Raw genomic sequence first — 17,881 nt, 5'->3', positions numbered from 1 at the left:
AGTAAACTAGCCCACCTGATTGACTCGTTCTTCCAAAATATACCTACATCAACACACGAATACATTCACTCCATAACAGTTCATACGAAGCCATGGGGTCCGGGTATGGTGGCACGCTACATTGGAGATTTGTCGAACTTAATAATCTAAAAAATGCATGTGAGCACATACTTTGGCAGAAACTGCGGTGAATCCGTGCACCCATGGTGGATAACCAACATACATACATACAGAATTGCGGAGCTTGAAAAAAAACGCGTGTTGCACGTTCAACCGACGCCTACTTCCTTAGCATCTTTTTACATTTCGATTGGAAATTTGTAGCATTTCAAGTTCAGGTCAATTTGGGCACCACTGAAATCAACATGAGTGCGAACAAAGGAACAAAAAACACTCGATCGGAAAACCTCGATCGTCAGCTGCGAACAGCACGGGTAGAAAACTGATATAAGGGCAGTACCTACGGTGCGCGAGGATCATTTCGTTTCTGGGCCTTCTCCCGATCGGTCGGAAGTTCGACCAAGTGATAGTGTGCTGTGCCGTACCATGGGGTACCTAGTTGTTGCCGTACCATCAATCGAAGCTGCTATCTCCAAACATCACTCCACCACTGTGCGAGGAATGTGCGACGGGATGAAGTGCCGCGAGAGCGATCCGGGTTTCCAGACCCTTCGTTTAGAAACCGCTTTTCGCGGGATCGGCAATTTTCATTGCCAACAAAACTTGTCATTGAAAGAGATTAAAAAGAAGGAACGATCGCTCTCGCAATCCAAAGCAATGAACGAGAAAGGGCCGAGTAAGTCACTTTCAGTTTTTGCTTAACGTGTGACTAAGTCGACCTTGGTTTCCACTAGGACTCCAACGGCCTTTTGGATTTCTCTTGGATTTCATACGATCTTGTCCGGTTCAGCCGTCGGAAGCCGATTTTGCTGATCTTCAAGCGGTGTCCAGTGAACGCTCATGAGTGTTGTGTTTTTTTTGGCCACGCAATTAGATTTAAATGTTGATCAATACAAATTGTAACTATCTTTCTAAAAGGTGCCTAAATCTGATTTTGAAACTTGCGTCCTTCAGACAAGCTACGGATTCACGACTTCCCGCTAGCTTCCGGGCAAAACTAACGTGAGTGTTGGCAAATTTCTTAGGAAGTTTGGCGCTTAAGTCAACATTTGATAGGACCTTGTTAATCTTGCTTTTAGCCACACCAAAACGTTACATTTGGCGCCCAACGTGGGGCCTAATTTGCTTTGATTTTGTGTAATTTTTTTGAACTTGTAATTGTCTGACATTGTTTGTGAACAAATTTTAATTTGGAAATGTTTCGTTCATTTTCGCCTTGAATCAAAATATTTTGATTTGGTTCTAAATGATATTTCATCAATATTTTGATTAAATATTCTTGTAAAATTTCTCAAGATAATTTGAATTTCGTTTTGGAAAAAAAGTCTTTGCTGAATAGCGGAGCACCCGAGTTAATATTTAAGTAAAGTCTTTTCTAGTTTTGAGAAGCAAATTTATTAATGTTAGTTTTGATCAGTTGATTGATGATTAAGCTTTCATATCAGTTGGATCATTTTAAAGTCTCCGATGATGTTTTGGAGCATTTCGTTTTGCAATTTTAAAGTCTCCCGGTGGAGCATTCTATTAGTATGTTCATGATCAGTTGAAAGATTAAAAAATTAAATTCTTTATGCCAACAATTTAATTTTTTTCGTTGGGAAAGACGGTAGTGTAGCATTTCAAGTTCAGGTCAATTTGGGCACCACTGAAATCAACATGAGTGCGAACAAAGGAACAAAAAACACTCGATCGGAAAACCTCGATCGTCAGCTGCGAACAGCACGGGTAGAAAACTGATATAAGGGCAGTACCTACGGTGCGCGAGGATCATTTCGTTTCTGGGCCTTCTCCCGATCGGTCGGAAGTTCGACCAAGTGATAGTGTGCTGTGCCGTACCATGGGGTACCTAGTTGTTGCCGTACCATCAATCGAAGCTGCTATCTCCAAACATCACTCCACCACTGTGCGAGGAATGTGCGACGGGATGAAGTGCCGCGAGAGCGATCCGGGTTTCCAGACCCTTCGTTTAGAAACCGCTTTTCGCGGGATCGGCAATTTTCATTGCCAACAAAACTTGTCATTGAAAGAGATTAAAAAGAAGGAACGATCGCTCTCGCAATCCAAAGCAATGAACGAGAAAGGGCCGAGTAAGTCACTTTCAGTTTTTGCTTAACGTGTGACTAAGTCGACCTTGGTTTCCACTAGGACTCCAACGGCCTTTTGGATTTCTCTTGGATTTCATACGATCTTGTCCGGTTCAGCCGTCGGAAGCCGATTTTGCTGATCTTCAAGCGGTGTCCAGTGAACGCTCATGAGTGTTGTGTTTTTTTTGGCCACGCAATTAGATTTAAATGTTGATCAATACAAATTGTAACTATCTTTCTAAAAGGTGCCTAAATCTGATTTTGAAACTTGCGTCCTTCAGACAAGCTACGGATTCACGACTTCCCGCTAGCTTCCGGGCAAAACTAACGTGAGTGTTGGCAAATTTCTTAGGAAGTTTGGCGCTTAAGTCAACATTTGATAGGACCTTGTTAATCTTGCTTTTAGCCACACCAAAACGTTACAAATTTAACTTTAATTTGCTCCCTTTGATATGATTGATAGTTTTTTTTTCAAATAATCGTAATGATGTGCGAAAATTGAACAAAAATTTTATGAGACTTTTTGAATTTCTCATCTCATTCTTTCAGGCAGTTTTGAACTCTTCCGGTAGAATTAGTGAGTATTTTCAATGTAGAGATTGTTGAAATGAACTCAAAAAGTAGTCTTAAAATTTTTAAACGAATGATATTCATCTTAAACATTTTTTGACTGTTGAATTCTGACTTGGAAATTGAATTTTGAGTTAAATCCCTGATCTTAGAATCAAATCTGAAGTTCGGTTTCCTTTTGTTAATTTTTCTGGTTTTGGGTATGAATTTTCGTTTCTTTCCCAGTTTTCCCGGTTCGATTTCCAATTCCCGGTTCTGTGGCCACCCTGAGATTGACAAAGATAAGTAAATAATATCAATTATTAAAATAGTTATTAAAAAAAAATATTTAAGAGACCACGGAATAGTAAGCGACAAATTCAAATGTATTTTTTTCTCGTGTGTTTCTTTTCAACTTTGCTACAGATGCATTAAGAACATTATTAAGCATTGTCATGCAGTGGAGTTACCACCTTACATGGTACATTAGTTATCTTTTATCTCGATCAGGACATGCAATCAAAGCCCACCAACGAATTCAGTTGTTTTTGTCATTCGTCAGAACCGAATTATGCCTTGCATGAAAAGGTGCTGCTTCTACTTCTCGACGCGACTGGGAAGCATCGTCATAGGGATTTTTTCCATCGTAATGATTTAGTGTTTCCTAAGATAGTTGTTACTTCCTAACTCACTTACCTTTTTTCAATTCTTTTCAAAGCTGCAATCGGCGATTCCCTTTGTTGTTTTTCTAACAGGTGGAGGTGCGGCATATTTGAAGGAACAGGCCGTCAAGATCGAGCAACGTATGGACGATTACGACCAGGAACGGATATTCACGTGGGCGTTGAAGCGAACAAAATCCGATCCTGATATTGTGTTCGCCGCAGTGGCTGCCTTTCTGGGAGCCAACGTCGTTTGTGCCGTTGTCATGATAGTTGGGGCCTATAAGGTTTGAATTTTCTGCTCTAAAACTGCAACGGAAAGTGTACTTTATTATTTGTTTGTTCCCAGATTCAAAAATATCTGCTTTTACCTTTCATCGTGGTCGATTTTGTAAGGCTGTCACTAATAACGATGGTCCATGTGATTGCCATGATGGTGATAAAGAAAAGTATCAACCTTGGAGATCTGATTGCAATAACCATCGCAGGTGGTTTCGGATTGTGTGAGAATTAAACAGAAACAAAAAAAAAACTTCACTAACAAAAACTCTTTTCAGTATTCTTTTTTTATCTATGGGCTTGTGTTCTGGCATTGTATCAAATTATTGGTATCGTTAATACAAAAAAGTACAGAGACCTTTTTGGCAACGACGCTACTAAACCAGAAGTAAAATCATCTGCGCTAGAACCTTCACAAAATAGCTATGTTGCGACAATTAGCACACCGGGAAAAAACTCAGAATTCTCATACAATTCTAATTTTACCAATCAATATTTGGCCCAGAACAGATACAACTACGCCCATCTTTTGGAGTGAGCATCTCTGAGTTAAATAAAACTTTTGATTTGTGTGGATATTATACTATAGAGTGCATTCTGATATATTATGATCTGATTAATTCTAGTACATATTACATTGTTTCAGTTTATGTGCAATCTTACTGTGTATTATTTCGCCCCTTTCAGTCGTGTATGCTCTTTGGAATCCAGCAAAGGTTGACGACGTCGTCTCGATTTTTCCTTTTTTCTATAATGTTTGAAATTTATAGGTACAAACGCATATCACAAGTTCAGGAAAATTTACAAAACAAGTATCGTGATCATTACTTTTTTCATTGATATTCAAAAATATTCTCTTTAGATAAATGGTTGATTAGATGTGTGCAACAAAAATTCATTCGAAAATATACTTGACGTCCAGTATGTGAATGTTTCCTCAATTCGAGTCGATTGCTACTTGAGAGTCTAACATTTCAAATATATTGGAGACATTGGGAACGGAAAAAGCAACAGCTAAGTTAAGTGTTTTGGAATAATTCATAGCATTTTTTCTTCTTCTATGTATATTTATGGAACCTTAAAAAAGCTCATTAAAAGAAACATGTCCACTTCATGCATATAACCGTTTCAACATAATTTATAAATCCTGTACTACATAGCATGGCCGTTATTGTTTAATGTTTGGCCGAATTTCATTTTCTGGATGCCAATGCCGCCAACCCGAGACCGAGAATTCCTCCGATTACGAGAACTGCTCCGCTCGCCTTGGCCACGTCCTTCATGCCCTCGGTGTGCATCTTTTTCTTGATGTACTCCTCCAAGCGTAGGACCTGCTGATTGGTAGGTTCGATTTCCAGAAATGCCTTTACAAACTCCATGGCCGTCGAGTACTCCTTAAGGCGGGTGTAGCCGATGGTTACGTAGTAGATGTAGTCTCGTTTGCCATCGGGATCCTTCACACACAAATCTTCCATGAGTTTGACGCCCTACAATCATCAATGTATGCTTATTATCAGAAGGATTATTACGTGTAAAGAACCTATTTTTAATTCGGCAATGCTTCACAGTTTTTCATAGGGAATAGGTTTTACATTTTTTATTCAACTACAGTAACTCAGTTTTGCGTTATTCTTAGTCTAAGAAAAAAAAAATCAAAAACATCTAGGAAAAAAGAATGAAGGTCAACTATCAAATGCTCACACTCTTAGTGCCTAAGAAAGCTGAAGTTATAAGCTACATGCTACGCAAATGGATTTTTTTTTTGAATTTTGTAGGACCTGCCTACAAAAAAGTAAAAAAAAGTCGTGTAAAAGCACTGTATGAGTTTATGAACCTAACCTAGTTCAATGCCACACATTTGAAAATACAGGTTGCTTTGAGGCCGCCAAAACAACAGAAATGACGATGGACACCTACACAACATGGCCCGGCCTCGTGAAGCAATATTCATTCGAGGCAGTGAATTTTTGAAATCAGACGAATGGCACTCAATTTGCACTGGATAAATCTACATGACAACTTGTAAACACATTTTGAATCTACTTATTACTCTTCATTCAACCAAGGATTCAGATTTTGCTTAGAGAGTTTAGTTTCATAAATATGACGCTTTAAAACATTAAAATCAACAATTTTTAGATTTTTTGTAGATAAGAATACAGCTAATTATCACATTATTCAAGAAAGTCTTCGTGTAGTTGATATTGAAGATTATAACGCATTTAACAGCTTTGTTTAAGACCTCAAAACGATTTTACCTATGCTTCAAGAAATATCAAAGCTTCCGTTTGGTTGAAATCTTCTTTAAAATTTCGTCAAACTCCTGTATTTTGTAGAATTGGGAAAAAAATAAGAATAAGAAAATAACTAGAACATTTATCTCAGAAGAAGTCTAAGTTAGTCACTATTTTCGTAAAAGTTTACCATTGAATTAAAACCTTTTTTGTGAGAATTGTGTTGCCTTATGTAATCATATTTGAATTTCATTGCAATTTTCAATTTCAGTTTTTTTAGTCTATGAATTTTGTTAAAAACCATTGACAAACAAGATAGATTTAGCGGTTTTAGTCTCAGGCAGGTTGATACTCCTGGAATTCTAACAGGTAAAAAATGGGACGCATGAGGGTTAGCAATCATTCTCCCACATAACCCGTTAGCATAAGCTATTAACATATATGGTCGAAAAGTATCTCAATGTTTTAGTTTAACTTGTACAATTGCTGTTGTCGTGCTTATTCAAAGTATCTTTTACTATTGGTTTGCTAACCATTAGATTAGTTTAATTTTGAAATCTTACCTAATTGATTAAAATCTTGAAACTATTTGTACGTGAGACCATGAATTATTTAAAAAAAAAAAAAACTGCTTGATTAGAAGGCAAAAAGCAATGAAAGGCTCAGAATGAAGCTGTTTGAACTATGATTGCCTCACAAGTTCCGATGCCTCTGCAACAGCATTCATTGGTTCTTCATATCCACAGCCAGCCAGCCATGCCCAAGTAACGATAAGTACTAAAAAGCTAGCAGCTTATTATAACAAAGAAAATCGCATGTCTTATAAGGTGGAAAGGCTGACCATTTTGGTTACGAAATTTAAACACCGTGTACCGCAAGCCTGATGTTGAAAATAGAAAGTTAAAAAGTTTAACAACTTACATTTCTCATATCGTTGGCAAAATCACTCCGGACCAGGCACCAGGCATACTCGAATTGCGTTGTATTTGATAGGGTTTTCTCGTATAATTCTTGGTTATATTTTTTCTCGATTTTCTAAAATAGGAGAAATTTGAATCAACACAAAACATTGAAAGGAGTCGTAAAATACATCTGTTGTGTTGATGCAAACCAGGCAAATAAACTCCTGATTCATAGCTTCTAGATCTTTGTGATGATGAAATTGTTGATTTGTCATTTTTCTTTCTACTTACCTCCAGTTCAGACGAAGATATGGATTCTTTCAAAAGGTCCTCCATACTGAACAAACTAAAACAAAGAACAAAAAGGTTTCAATATAAATAGCGAAATAAAATCTAGAAAATATAGTTACAAATTATGATTCTGTGGCAATTTTTGATAACTGATGATATTTATTTGTTTCCTTTTCTGCGAATGTTGTTTGTCGAACACAGTGTTGCCTGATGCGCTGAATTCAAACATTTGTTAGATTTCCATTTTTACTTCCATCATTGCATGAATATTTACGGCGTGTTCGTAAATTGATTTGTTCTATGGAAGTGATTTTTTCTTTCGATGCTGGCGTTCATAAATTGAACAAACTGTATGCAAAAGCATTTTAAGGGGATTTGACATATACCAAACAAATCGATACATCACCCAAACAAATCAGTTTACGAACACGCCGTTAGTTATTGCTGATCCACTCTTTTTTTCTATTTCTGCGATAGCTGATTTGGGCTCCCGTAGGGTACCACTGTAAAAAAAATTACAGTATTCAAGAAAAAAATTAGCATTGTTCTACATAAGGATTATTTATCGACTGAAATTAAATCAGATGAACAAGCGGAAAACATTGAAAGATGATTTAATAAAAAGTTGTCAAACAAACATGTATACCAAATATTTATAAAACAAAAAATTGTGTTTGCCTTGAGCTTGGTCAATCAGCGGTCAAAATCACGGAAAAATGAATAATAAAAAAACCTGTTTGCGATGGGTTCAATCAGCGGACAAATTCACCAAAAAAATGAAAACCTGTAGTTGTTTAAATAAGTTTAGAGTTCGACGACACGGTAGCGATCATTCATTGAATGTTGGATTTCGTGCTATGTTTTGCAGTCGGAGTTATCCGTATAAAGTTTAACTGAAAAGCGGTTAGCGTGTAGAAAACCGTCAGATTTTATACTGATTCGACAGATTGCACAAATTTCGCAGTTATGAGTGCGCAGTCCAATTTTTTGCGATGCGAATGGTATTATTTCCTATAATAGATTATTCACCGTACACAACTCCTTTTTTTAACTTCTCATATACGATTTGTTACATTTTACGACAACATAATTGAATTCGACCTGCATATAAAGCTAGCATATAAAGTATCAAAGACGCATTTATCGCATCAAAAATCTTCGTCATGCCAAATTCGTTAATTCTCAGGCTATGGAAAAATGTGTTTTCAATAATGTAGATTGTTTTTTGTTTTGTCTGGGATTTTAACGCTCGTAATTAATTCAATCTCCATGAATACTAAGAATAATAATATTTCATTCCGATGACTTCATGTGTCCTCTCTTGCAAAATAATGATTTGAAGATTGATTCAAGTATTTACTTCTTAACTTTTCAATGAAATTAGTGAGTAAGAGTGAATTTTTTAACTGTGTTTACTGCTCCGGCTAGCCTACCGCACGGAAGGCTACCGTCGCGCGATTAGAAATTTTCCCAGTAACCGCAATATTATAGCACTTGACATGTTGACAATTGTCAAGCACTTGATTGGGACAATCCAATTTTAAAATATCTAAATAATCAAATAAATTAAGTATAGGGGAGATGAGGGCATAATGGGCACCTTAAGGAAAATGCTTATTTAACCATAGAGAACAGCTGTTATATGTGAATTACATCATTGTTTCGTGTTCCGACACTCAAAAAGTCTATTGTCTAATTGGATGAAACTTGAAAAAGTAGATAAAAACGTTTAAAGATGCATTTTAAAAAAATTTGCCGAAAGCTGAAAACCACACTCAGAAATAAATAAAATATCAAACGATTACTTTTTAGGTATTTTCACGTTTCTCCCTCTTTACGCACAAGGATATTTCTCATGGTGTAATTACTTAGATATTTCTCACTGGGAAATATTTCTGCGATTAAAATTTATGCATTGAGAAATGGACAACAGTGACATCTGGTGTTCGTAAAAAGTAATTCAGCGGCGGTTATAGCAGTACTATGAATAATTATTGCACCAAAATGAAAATTTTTCGGAACAAATAAATATAAAGAGATAAAAAGTTTAAAAATGATCTTTATTTTAAGCCCAAAATGAAAACAAAACAAAATTTAAACTTAAAAAATAAAAATAAAACAGAATCCACTCTACTAGACGGAGCTGCTGGTTCAGCATAAACCAAAACAGTGATACTAACTGTTCCTAGATGTACCCGTACGTAACTTCGCCACCGATTGAATTACCCGAAAGGTTGGCAGACATTTTCGATGAAGTTCTGCTAGTGATCGTGAAATCATCAGCGGAATATCGTTCCGGGCAATGGACACCTCCTGTGGGTTTGATTGTATGAACCCATCACCCGGTCGTTTGTCCGAGTCAAAAAAATTTCGAGCTGCTCGAGCAGCATGGCCAACACACCGGAATTGCTGCAGCAACATCTTGAGACAATCCAATCTGTGAATGAATGGAAAAAAAACAATTTTATAAGTTTTATCAGACACCGGATGGCAGTGGTACTTACATTTCCATTCTCGAGCATGGTTTTTCTTGATTGAATAGTCCCGAAATCATTATTTGTGTCACCAGTTGAACGATAAATTTTTCGAGTTCAATAACAGCAACAAACATCAACCGCCAAAAAAAAAAGAAAAAAAGTGACAGCTTGAAATGTTTCTGATCTAAATTTTATGCACTGGATGATTTCTCAAGGAGAAATGTTTCCAATGCATAAAATATAATATTGCGATGCTTATTTTTTAATGACTGAACTTATTAATCGCCTTAAAATAACAGGATAACTATATAAAAATAAATTTGATATTTTTTTCATTTCTGAGTGCAGTCACTGTAGAGGCATAATGAGAAACCCCCCGAGGCAGTATAAGCACCATTAATGAAGGCATAATGAGCATTTTCTGCCGGGGAATCTAGCAGCGATTTCGACTCGATGAAGTCAATTGAGTAATAGAGCTACAGCTCAACTTGTATCGTCTGACGATTTGGCCTATTGGTTAGATGTCGGAGAGATATTCAGTAGGCTCGAGTTCGATTCCTGGTGGAGGTGATTTTTTTTCTTCATTTATCATTTTTTATCATTATTGCACTAAACGGTGAGGCGTAGATTCATCAAACAAAGCAATAACAAAATAATCTAGGTCTGTTTGTAGAATTCAAAGAATTAACACATGTTCATACATTATGTTTCTGGTGTTTTGTTTGACGGATGATGCTTTGATGCTATTAGCCGTATAATATAACAATAAAAAAAATCAATCATGAATGGTATGTGCAAAAAAAAACCCCTCGGACAGGATTCGAACTCGAGTCTACTGATTACCTCTCCGACATCTAACCAATAGGCCAAATGGTCAGACGATACAATTTAAGCTGTAGCTCTATTATTCAGTTGACTTCATCGAGTTGAATTCGCTGCTAGATTCTCCGGCAGAAAATGCTCAATATGCCTTCATTGAAAGTGCTCTGTTCGCCTCTAGTGAACAAATTAAAGTAAAAACGCGTTTTACAATTGATTAAAGTGAAAAATCAAAAATTTTATGATGCTGAAAATTTAGAAACAATGTGTAGATCATGTTGCAGTGCATACATTTCAGATCAAGATGATTTAAAGGTCATAAAAGCTTATTTGGTGGTGCTCAAAAATTATAATATTTTCGTCACTTGAGAACCTAGCTGGTTATTATTTAATATTTCTGTAAATATGAAAAGGATATTTCTTTTTTGGTGAAAAATTAATACTATAGGTAGTACGAAACAATTCCTCATGAAAATTTGTTTAAGAAAATACGTACTTATGTAGAAAAACCGACTTCTCATTATGCCTCGGGTGCTCGTTATGCCCTCATCTCCCCTAAATAAAGGAAAATTCTTTGAGTCATTTTTCTCAAAAAGTAAAAGAAAAAACTAAATTTGTAAACTTCAATAAAGTCTTAAGGATTTAAACTATCACAAATTTATTCAACTGTTTCAAATAAACAAGCTTGCCCAAGCAACATTTTAAACTCTGATTGGTTTTATAAAAAATATAGGTTGTTGTATAAGGGATTTATGAAGTATTATTTGCTATGTAAAGTAATTTATGAAGATCTCTATAAGAATGCCCTTTAGGATAGCTTTAAAACCATAATACAACCTTTTTATAAAACTCCTGTTAAATTTTGTAATGGTTTTATAACCATAATTTTTTTTGGTTCAGTAGAGCCCTACATAGCAATTATTAAACCTCTCTAGAAAACCAAAACATGCATGCGTGTATAAAGGTTTTGAAAACTGCTTTAAAGCAATTTCAAAACCTTGCTATAAATCAAAACTTGAATGTCAAAAATGACATGAAAACATCAAGTGTCAACAATCTGCTGGAGCTTGTTATGTAAACATATTCGAAATTTTCGTGTTTGCCGCCCTGCAGTTGTTCCAGTTTTCGAATTTTAAATCGAGAATACCGGGGATTGTAGTCATTTTACTGGGAGCCTTTTAGGAGTATCAGAACGACCAAGCTGATATTGTCAGACCTTCCGATAAAAAGGTTAGACGATTGTTTGAAACTGGACCAGGAGATGCTCAGCGATAAGCCTTTAAAATTGGAGGAGATTCCAAGCAATCTAATAAATCTGTATCGGTCGCGGTCCTTGCTGCACAGTAGGAAGAAAATTTGCCACTAAAAGCCATCTGGTATAAGTCACATTAGCGGTAGCAGTTTTCTGGTACAGATACTCTGTCAGTAGTCTTTATCTGGTCGTGATTTAATCACAGACTCTTTAATGTTGTTTTCTGCAGAATAAAATCACCTCCGAAGAGTGCGCGAATTCATGAAATAAAGTTTCATTTAGTGCATGCCTTAAACTTACCTTTGGAAACATTCGTCAACTACAAGATTGGACCCCACCCAGAAAAATAACTCGATAATTCAAAACCTGTTTTATTAACGTGTATTACTATATGCAAATCTGTATATTTACAAAATTGAGCACTAATAAAAACTGATTCACATCTTCTGCAGATTTCGACTTTAATCCAGCTACAATTTACCACCTCAACTGTACTCCTTTTCGGAAAACATATAGAAACTGTTCGGGTACTTTTGCTTCCGAGAGCTGCTTGCTTTTCTTCTTTTGGAAGGGTTCCGGTACTCGTGCCTGAGGCAGAATGATTCGCAACGGAACCAGCTCATAAGAAAGCCAACTTGAACAACACTGAACACATAGTCCTTTTTTATACATTGTTCACTTAACTGGGTTGAGTTGCCAACTCCTGGTAGACCATTTCTTTCACCAACAACCGACATGCCGTATTCTGGTGACGAACCTATGAAAAATACAAAAATGATGATTTGGTTAATGTTCACAAATTTTTCTCATTTGCATTGCTATTTACCTCTGAATTTTGAAACGTATGGATGGTTTTTTGTTCCGGTTCCGATCGGCAACAACTTGAGTATACGAGTCCTTTGACACTGAAATATTTGGCCAAGTTTAGCAGCTTCCGCGAAAAACTTCTATCAAAAAAGGAAGTTGCAAATTTTGTTGTTGTTTTTCATGGGCGAGTGATTTTTGCTTTGTTTTGTTTTGAACTGTCAACTGCACTGGAATAATTACACTATGGAAGGTCTGTGAAAAGATCAGAAGGTTTTATAGGGGGCCAAACTGATGTTCAACAGAAAAGTTGTTCTTAAAGCGACATTCTTCAAGAATAGTTGGCTTTTCGAATAAACCGCCATTATCGGATTAAAAAATTAAACTTTGGAAAAATTTCAAATGGAATATTTTTGTCTAGAACGCTTTTCATCATAAATTGCTTGATTCAAATTAATTTTCACAACATATCAAATCAAACAATTACATAAGGGCCTGGAATAAGGATGCTGAAAAATGTTAGAATTATTTAAAATTTTAAGTTTTAATTATTAAACCCAACTATTTGTTCAAATTACCAGGGCGCGCGGTTTATTCATCAGTATTTCTAAAAAATAATCGATAAAATTTACAGCGCAACAATTTTATCCGCTGTCTGGTGTCCCTACTACCAGAACGGTGTCGATCGGCTCGAGACCATTCAGCGGCGATTCTTGCGATATGCCCTTAGACACCTGAACTGGCAAGACCCTTTTCGCTTGCCTAGCTACGAAAATCGATGCCGCCTCATAGATATCGACACCCTTCAAGCCCGCAGACAAGCAACACGTGCCTCATTTGTCGCCGACCTCCTGACATCGCGAATCGACTGTCCCACGCTATTGGAGGCTATTCCGCTTAGTGTACGACCCCGTGGATTCAGGAATCAGGATCTTCAATTGTACATTCCCTTTCGAATGAACAATTACGGAGCTAACAGCGCCCTCATCGGTGCAATGAAATCTTTCAACCGTTTTTCGGAGCATTTTGACTTCGACATTTCGAGGGATGTTTTCCGAAGAAAAGTGATTAGGGCCTTGAGATCCCCATAGTTAGATTTAAATGTTTTGTTTTTAACCTTAATTTTAAGTAATCATTGGGATCAACATGTGATCCGTTGATCAGAAATAAATAACAAATCATAAATCATAACCGAAAATGTTAGTAACGGCACATAAAATAATTATAATATAAGTCATTTTTGAGTCTTGATCGAAAAAAAACCTATAGATTATTTTATTTTAATGAAAGCAATTTCAAAACCCTTTCGACAGGAAAAAAAATATTTCAAGAACATTTTTTTCCGCAAACCGAACTGGTTATCTAGAACAAGCCCCAGACAAACCCCTTTTGAGTCCATATGGTTGTATAAGATACTTAGAATGTTAACTTCAGAACCTCCTGTAGGTGGGCCTTTTTACACTTATAAGTGTTTTAAAGATGTTTTAATGTGGTTTATATAACTAAACGTTGTTTTATAGCGAAGTTTTGAAGTGCCCTTCCAGTTTCTTACAAAACTTAAATTGTTACTTGGGTTGGGGATATTTTCTTAATTAAAGATAAATTGGCTTAATTGGTAAATCAAAAAACAATTATTTGTAACTTAAAAGTTTTAAGATATAATGCTTGAACAAGATATTAAATATGCTTGAACAATTATATTAAATATTTTTATCACGGAAATTAAGTGGATCGCTGAAATATAAATGTGAATTTCAAATAATCTGGCACCACGTTTCTGACTGTCAAAAGCAGGGGTGTGTTGAGTTGTTCTTTTTCATGGTCTGCACGGTAATAAAATGTAACTCAAAACTAGGTTTCAGTGTAAAGAAATCAGCACTCAGAGGAAATCTTATTATAAATTTCATAAGATACATCTTATGAACCCCTTTTTTGCGTCCAAACTAATTTTTCATAAGAGTCTTATGAAATTCTTTCAATTTTCATACGATGTTCTTATAAAAAATAGAAGAATCGGCATTGTGAAAAAATGATGAACACATTCATTCATAGCATCAGTTTTGTTTTTCATCATCTAACAGTACGAAGCAATCGCCTGCAGTTCATAGTTATTATAGTTTTCCTTCAATGTTAAATGTTATTGTTATCTCCGAAATGGTAAGTTCGATTTGATGTTTTTGGTGTGAACGTTGAATATATAAGTAAACTAAAATACATTATTTGTTTACTTTTCAGCAAGCTGATCGGCAAAAAACGAAAGGTCGAAGATTAAGATGGGGCAAAAAAAACTTTGATGGAGCCGTCTGTTGATGCGCTGCTGATGGTGACAATGAGGGATTTAATTTTAAACGAATTTGGCAAACAATTAAGTGAATGTTTGCAGCATGAAATATCGAGAACTTTTCTTATAAGAAAGTGTTTTACTGTTTCCATAAGAATCTCTTATGGAAAGCAACAACCTCTCATTAAAGTAGGCGTAATTTTAGAATGTTTGAGTCATCATTTTTAATTTTAGTTTTTTCTGGAGTTAATTGGAGAAAATTTTGCTTGCGTGCTTCAAAAAATAGCTTGCATGTCTCAAATTTAAGTCGGAAGGTTAAATTCATTTGCAACTACCGATGAATCAGAATCAATCCAAAATGTTCCCAAAATTGCACTGAACATTTTTAAACTAGCGGCTCTCAATTTTGTGTTTAATTCTGATTCATCTCATCTGATAATTCGTAAATTGATTTTTTGTATCGAAGTATGATTTTTTATCGATACTGGCGTTCTCAATTATCAACGAACGTATGCAAAAGAGTGCAAAAGCACTGGAAAATGTCATCACAAATTTAGGTGATTTTATATCACTAAATTCGATATGTACAGCAAGAAAAATGTGAAGAAGAGATTTTTTGTACTATTTTCGTGGATGGAGTATCATTAGTTCAGATTTTAAGTTTCCGATGAAATTTCTTACGTTAAGCTCGATATAAACATATACATAACAGCAACAGCAAAAACCCCTTCCACCCCGGCTGGGGCTGAGTAGTTGCCTGAATTTTGTTCAAACAACACCATACACCATTGCACAGAGGGTTGTTTGTACATAATATTTCGATCCGGACCGATTTAACTCAAACCATTTGCGCGCTAATTCAAGCAGTGCTATACACGATGCAAATCGTGTTCACAGCGTCAGAATTTTATCGCATTTGTGCAAATGTTGTGTAGTCTGTGGCCCGCTTTATTCTCATGGAGATATTTTTCTATTTGGTTGTTATGTTATATTACAAGTTGATAATATTACAAGTTGTTTTCCAGAATATAAGTACCGTAAAACGGGGTAGCTTTGACCAACAATAAATTATTGCACATTATCATCAATAGCTCAATCTACAGTTTGAATTTTTGGAAACCATTTTCTAAATTTGAAAGCCCATTTATTGAGTATCAAATAAGCAAAATTTGGTTTGTGTGAATGCGTGAAGGTAAAATTTCATTTGTATTTTGTAGCTCAAACTATTTAGCAATAAATTTAATTTTTGCCCCTAAATGTATGCTCACCATAATAGTTCTTTTTTCGATTATAAATGTTTTTAAAAGAAAACGTTAAAAAGCAATGTAAAATTTATAAACTAGCATTTGTAAATGTTATGAAGGTGTTTTGTATTCTTTATGATCAATAAAACTCGTAAAAACCGTCGAAAATAGAGACTGACCAATGTTACCCCAAAGCATCAGATTCAAAACAGAGACGAAATCGATTTTTAAATCAAATTTAAAGTTGTCTAATAAATTTCTGCAACCATGTTTTTCGTTCATGGGAGTCCAGTACTGGTTTTAAAAATATTAAACATGCCACATTCCCCTTAAAAGAAAAAATAATCGAAAAATATTGAAAAAGGTGATCAATATTACCCCGGGTTACGGTATTGATCCTAATCAGCTTAAAACAAAAAAAAAAAACGTAAATCAATTTCTCATCTTGTCGATCAGTCAATGCAAAGTTTTTCGTTCTATATATGATCCTGTTTTGTACAATCCACTTTTATCGTCTTTTTCGACATCCATGCAAGACAGAGGAAGGCTTCGAATTGATGCATGAATCCAGGAGTATAGACTATTCGAGAAAAAAAGTACCGTTAAAATTAACATCCATTATTTTCTGGAATAAGAACATTTTCGATTACCTGATAGGGTGTGCAGGTTTCAACCAGCTCATTAGCTATCTATCGTCTATGGCCTAATCAATATCGTAAAGATTTAGCGTTCTTCAGTTAACGGAGCTTTTTCCGCTAGCTTAAGCAAGAAAACTTGTCAGCGATTTTGTACCAGACACTTCAAAGTGTATGAGCATAAAAACAAAACTATAAATTTTATTATTTTAAACCCAGCGTTTTATTGTTACCGTTAATTCGTTAAATCTTTACTTAATCTGAGTTCCTTTTGTTATTTTGAGTTTTGAATATGATATTTATAAGTCAGGCACACATTTTGGAGTGAAATCCTTCGACCTTCGACCTTATCACGTCACCAACTCCAGCCCTTCATTCCTACGTAAAATGCCAAATAAGTACAAATCGAAAGCATGAACTGTAACGATTGAAAAAAGAATTGAGTTTAGATTAGCATAAAGTTATGAGATTAGATTGATATCTAAATTACCGATCCGATAGTTTTGTAGTTTGTAACACATACTCCGCATATAGTGAAGTGGAAAGGGTTGATGTAAATCTGCAAAATTTGTGCATCGATCTGGAAGGTATAATTTATAAGTTCAGTAGAACCCCGCTTTTCCGAGGTAGTCGGGAGACAATCTCGGATAAGTGAAACCTCCGATTACACGAAATACGGTAGAACCCCGGTTATACGAGCTTCCGCGTTAGCCAAGTCACCATTTTCATACAAAATCCATTCAGAGATGTGCATTACAAGATCCATTTATTTACCGTGCTATGCGCCTGGATGATATGCAATACCAAAGGCAAAGGATAGGGTTTGCCGATGTATTTCGTGTAATATGCTATTTCACTTCGTTCCTCCTTCTACCTCGAGTAAGCGTGGTTCTACTGTATATTGAAAAGCCCATACATCTGCTCTGGTTTTGCATATACAAATCCAGGCGCATAAATCGGTAAATACATGGATTTAGTTATGCTATTTAATCTATTTTTCTCGGGAATTCTACTGTATATCATGTAAAAAATGGCATTTTCTTAACAACCTCACCAGAATAGCACTCTTCCGGTTCGTAAATTTAGGTGAACTTGTGATTCTTTCGATATTTACTAGAAAAAGCTTGTATATGGTAGTCAAATTCTCGTACGACCTTATCAGAGCTATCAAACACAATGCACTGCAGATAATCGATGTGGATTGAACTGAAAATTATCAAATTTACAATTAATTAGTTTCGAATAACA

The 17,881-nt window shown here is 35.6% G+C and overlaps 3 protein-coding genes across 6 annotated transcripts in view; 1 reads left to right on the top strand and 2 right to left on the bottom strand.

The window, feature by feature from the left end:
• Nucleotides 1-290: 290 nt before the first annotated feature.
• LOC129746205 (uncharacterized) lies at nt 291-4,496 on the top strand. 3 transcript variants are annotated; one of them, XM_055739761.1, is made up of 5 exons: nt 291-796; nt 855-2,207; nt 3,509-3,702; nt 3,765-3,918; nt 3,973-4,496. In XM_055739761.1, exons 2-5 carry the CDS (start codon nt 1,958-1,960, stop codon nt 4,230-4,232), a joined length of 858 nt encoding a protein of 285 aa, XP_055595736.1. In that variant the 5' UTR covers nt 291-796; nt 855-1,957; the 3' UTR covers nt 4,233-4,496. The 3 variants fall into 3 exon arrangements, with proteins under 3 accessions (XP_055595736.1, XP_055595738.1, XP_055595737.1); XM_055739763.1 differs by lacking the exons at nt 291-796; nt 855-2,207 and adding exons at nt 2,694-3,059; nt 3,180-3,399 and having other exon boundaries at nt 3,472-3,702; XM_055739762.1 differs by lacking the exons at nt 291-796; nt 855-2,207 and adding an exon at nt 3,071-3,399 and having other exon boundaries at nt 3,472-3,702.
• The window catches only part of LOC129746206 (mitochondrial fission 1 protein), a 318,769-nt gene continuing 305,158 nt past the window's right edge, over nt 4,271-17,881 (bottom strand). The window contains exons 2-5 of one of the 2 annotated variants that reach the window (XM_055739766.1): nt 7,241-7,274; nt 7,122-7,176; nt 6,850-6,963; nt 4,271-5,181 (exon numbers count right to left, since the gene is read on the bottom strand). In XM_055739766.1, the coding sequence (XP_055595741.1) occupies nt 4,888-5,181; nt 6,850-6,963; nt 7,122-7,166 (453 nt within the window). In that variant the 5' untranslated portion in view covers nt 7,167-7,176; nt 7,241-7,274 and the 3' untranslated portion in view covers nt 4,271-4,887. Of the gene's footprint in view, nt 5,182-6,849; nt 6,964-7,121; nt 7,177-7,240; nt 7,420-17,881 lie in introns of those variants that run through there. The other variant, XM_055739765.1, reaches the window with a different exon arrangement.
• On the bottom strand, nt 9,201-9,731 carry LOC129746207 (uncharacterized). The gene is made up of 2 exons (XM_055739767.1): nt 9,626-9,731; nt 9,201-9,558 (listed from the first exon to the last, which is right to left on the bottom strand). Exons 1-2 carry the CDS (start codon nt 9,673-9,675, stop codon nt 9,297-9,299), a joined length of 312 nt encoding a protein of 103 aa, XP_055595742.1. The 5' UTR covers nt 9,676-9,731; the 3' UTR covers nt 9,201-9,296.

Source organism: Uranotaenia lowii, chromosome 2, assembly GCF_029784155.1.
Source record: "Uranotaenia lowii strain MFRU-FL chromosome 2, ASM2978415v1, whole genome shotgun sequence".
NCBI classification, from domain to species: domain Eukaryota; kingdom Metazoa; phylum Arthropoda; class Insecta; order Diptera; family Culicidae; genus Uranotaenia; species Uranotaenia lowii.
The sequence above is the reverse complement of the archived record's forward strand: the minus strand, read 5'-3'. Positions and strand labels throughout refer to the sequence as shown.

What these genes read in the sequence shown, in the direction of transcription:
- LOC129746207 (XM_055739767.1), bottom strand. Translation starts at nt 9,675, where the DNA reads ATGATTTCGGGACTATTCAATCAAGAAAAACCATGCTCGAGAATGGAA. An exon ending in CCATGCTCGAGAATGGAAAT is followed by an intron (nt 9,559 to 9,625) that starts GTAAGTACCACT and finishes ATTCATTCACAG; the next exon opens with ATTGGATTGTCTCAAGATGT.
- LOC129746205 (XM_055739761.1), top strand. Translation starts at nt 1,958, where the DNA reads ATGGGGTACCTAGTTGTTGCCGTACCATCAATCGAAGCTGCTATCTCC. An exon ending in TGATAGTTGGGGCCTATAAG is followed by an intron (nt 3,703 to 3,764) that starts GTTTGAATTTTC and finishes GTTTGTTCCCAG; the next exon opens with ATTCAAAAATATCTGCTTTT. An exon ending in CGCAGGTGGTTTCGGATTGT is followed by an intron (nt 3,919 to 3,972) that starts GTGAGAATTAAA and finishes AACTCTTTTCAG; the next exon opens with TATTCTTTTTTTATCTATGG.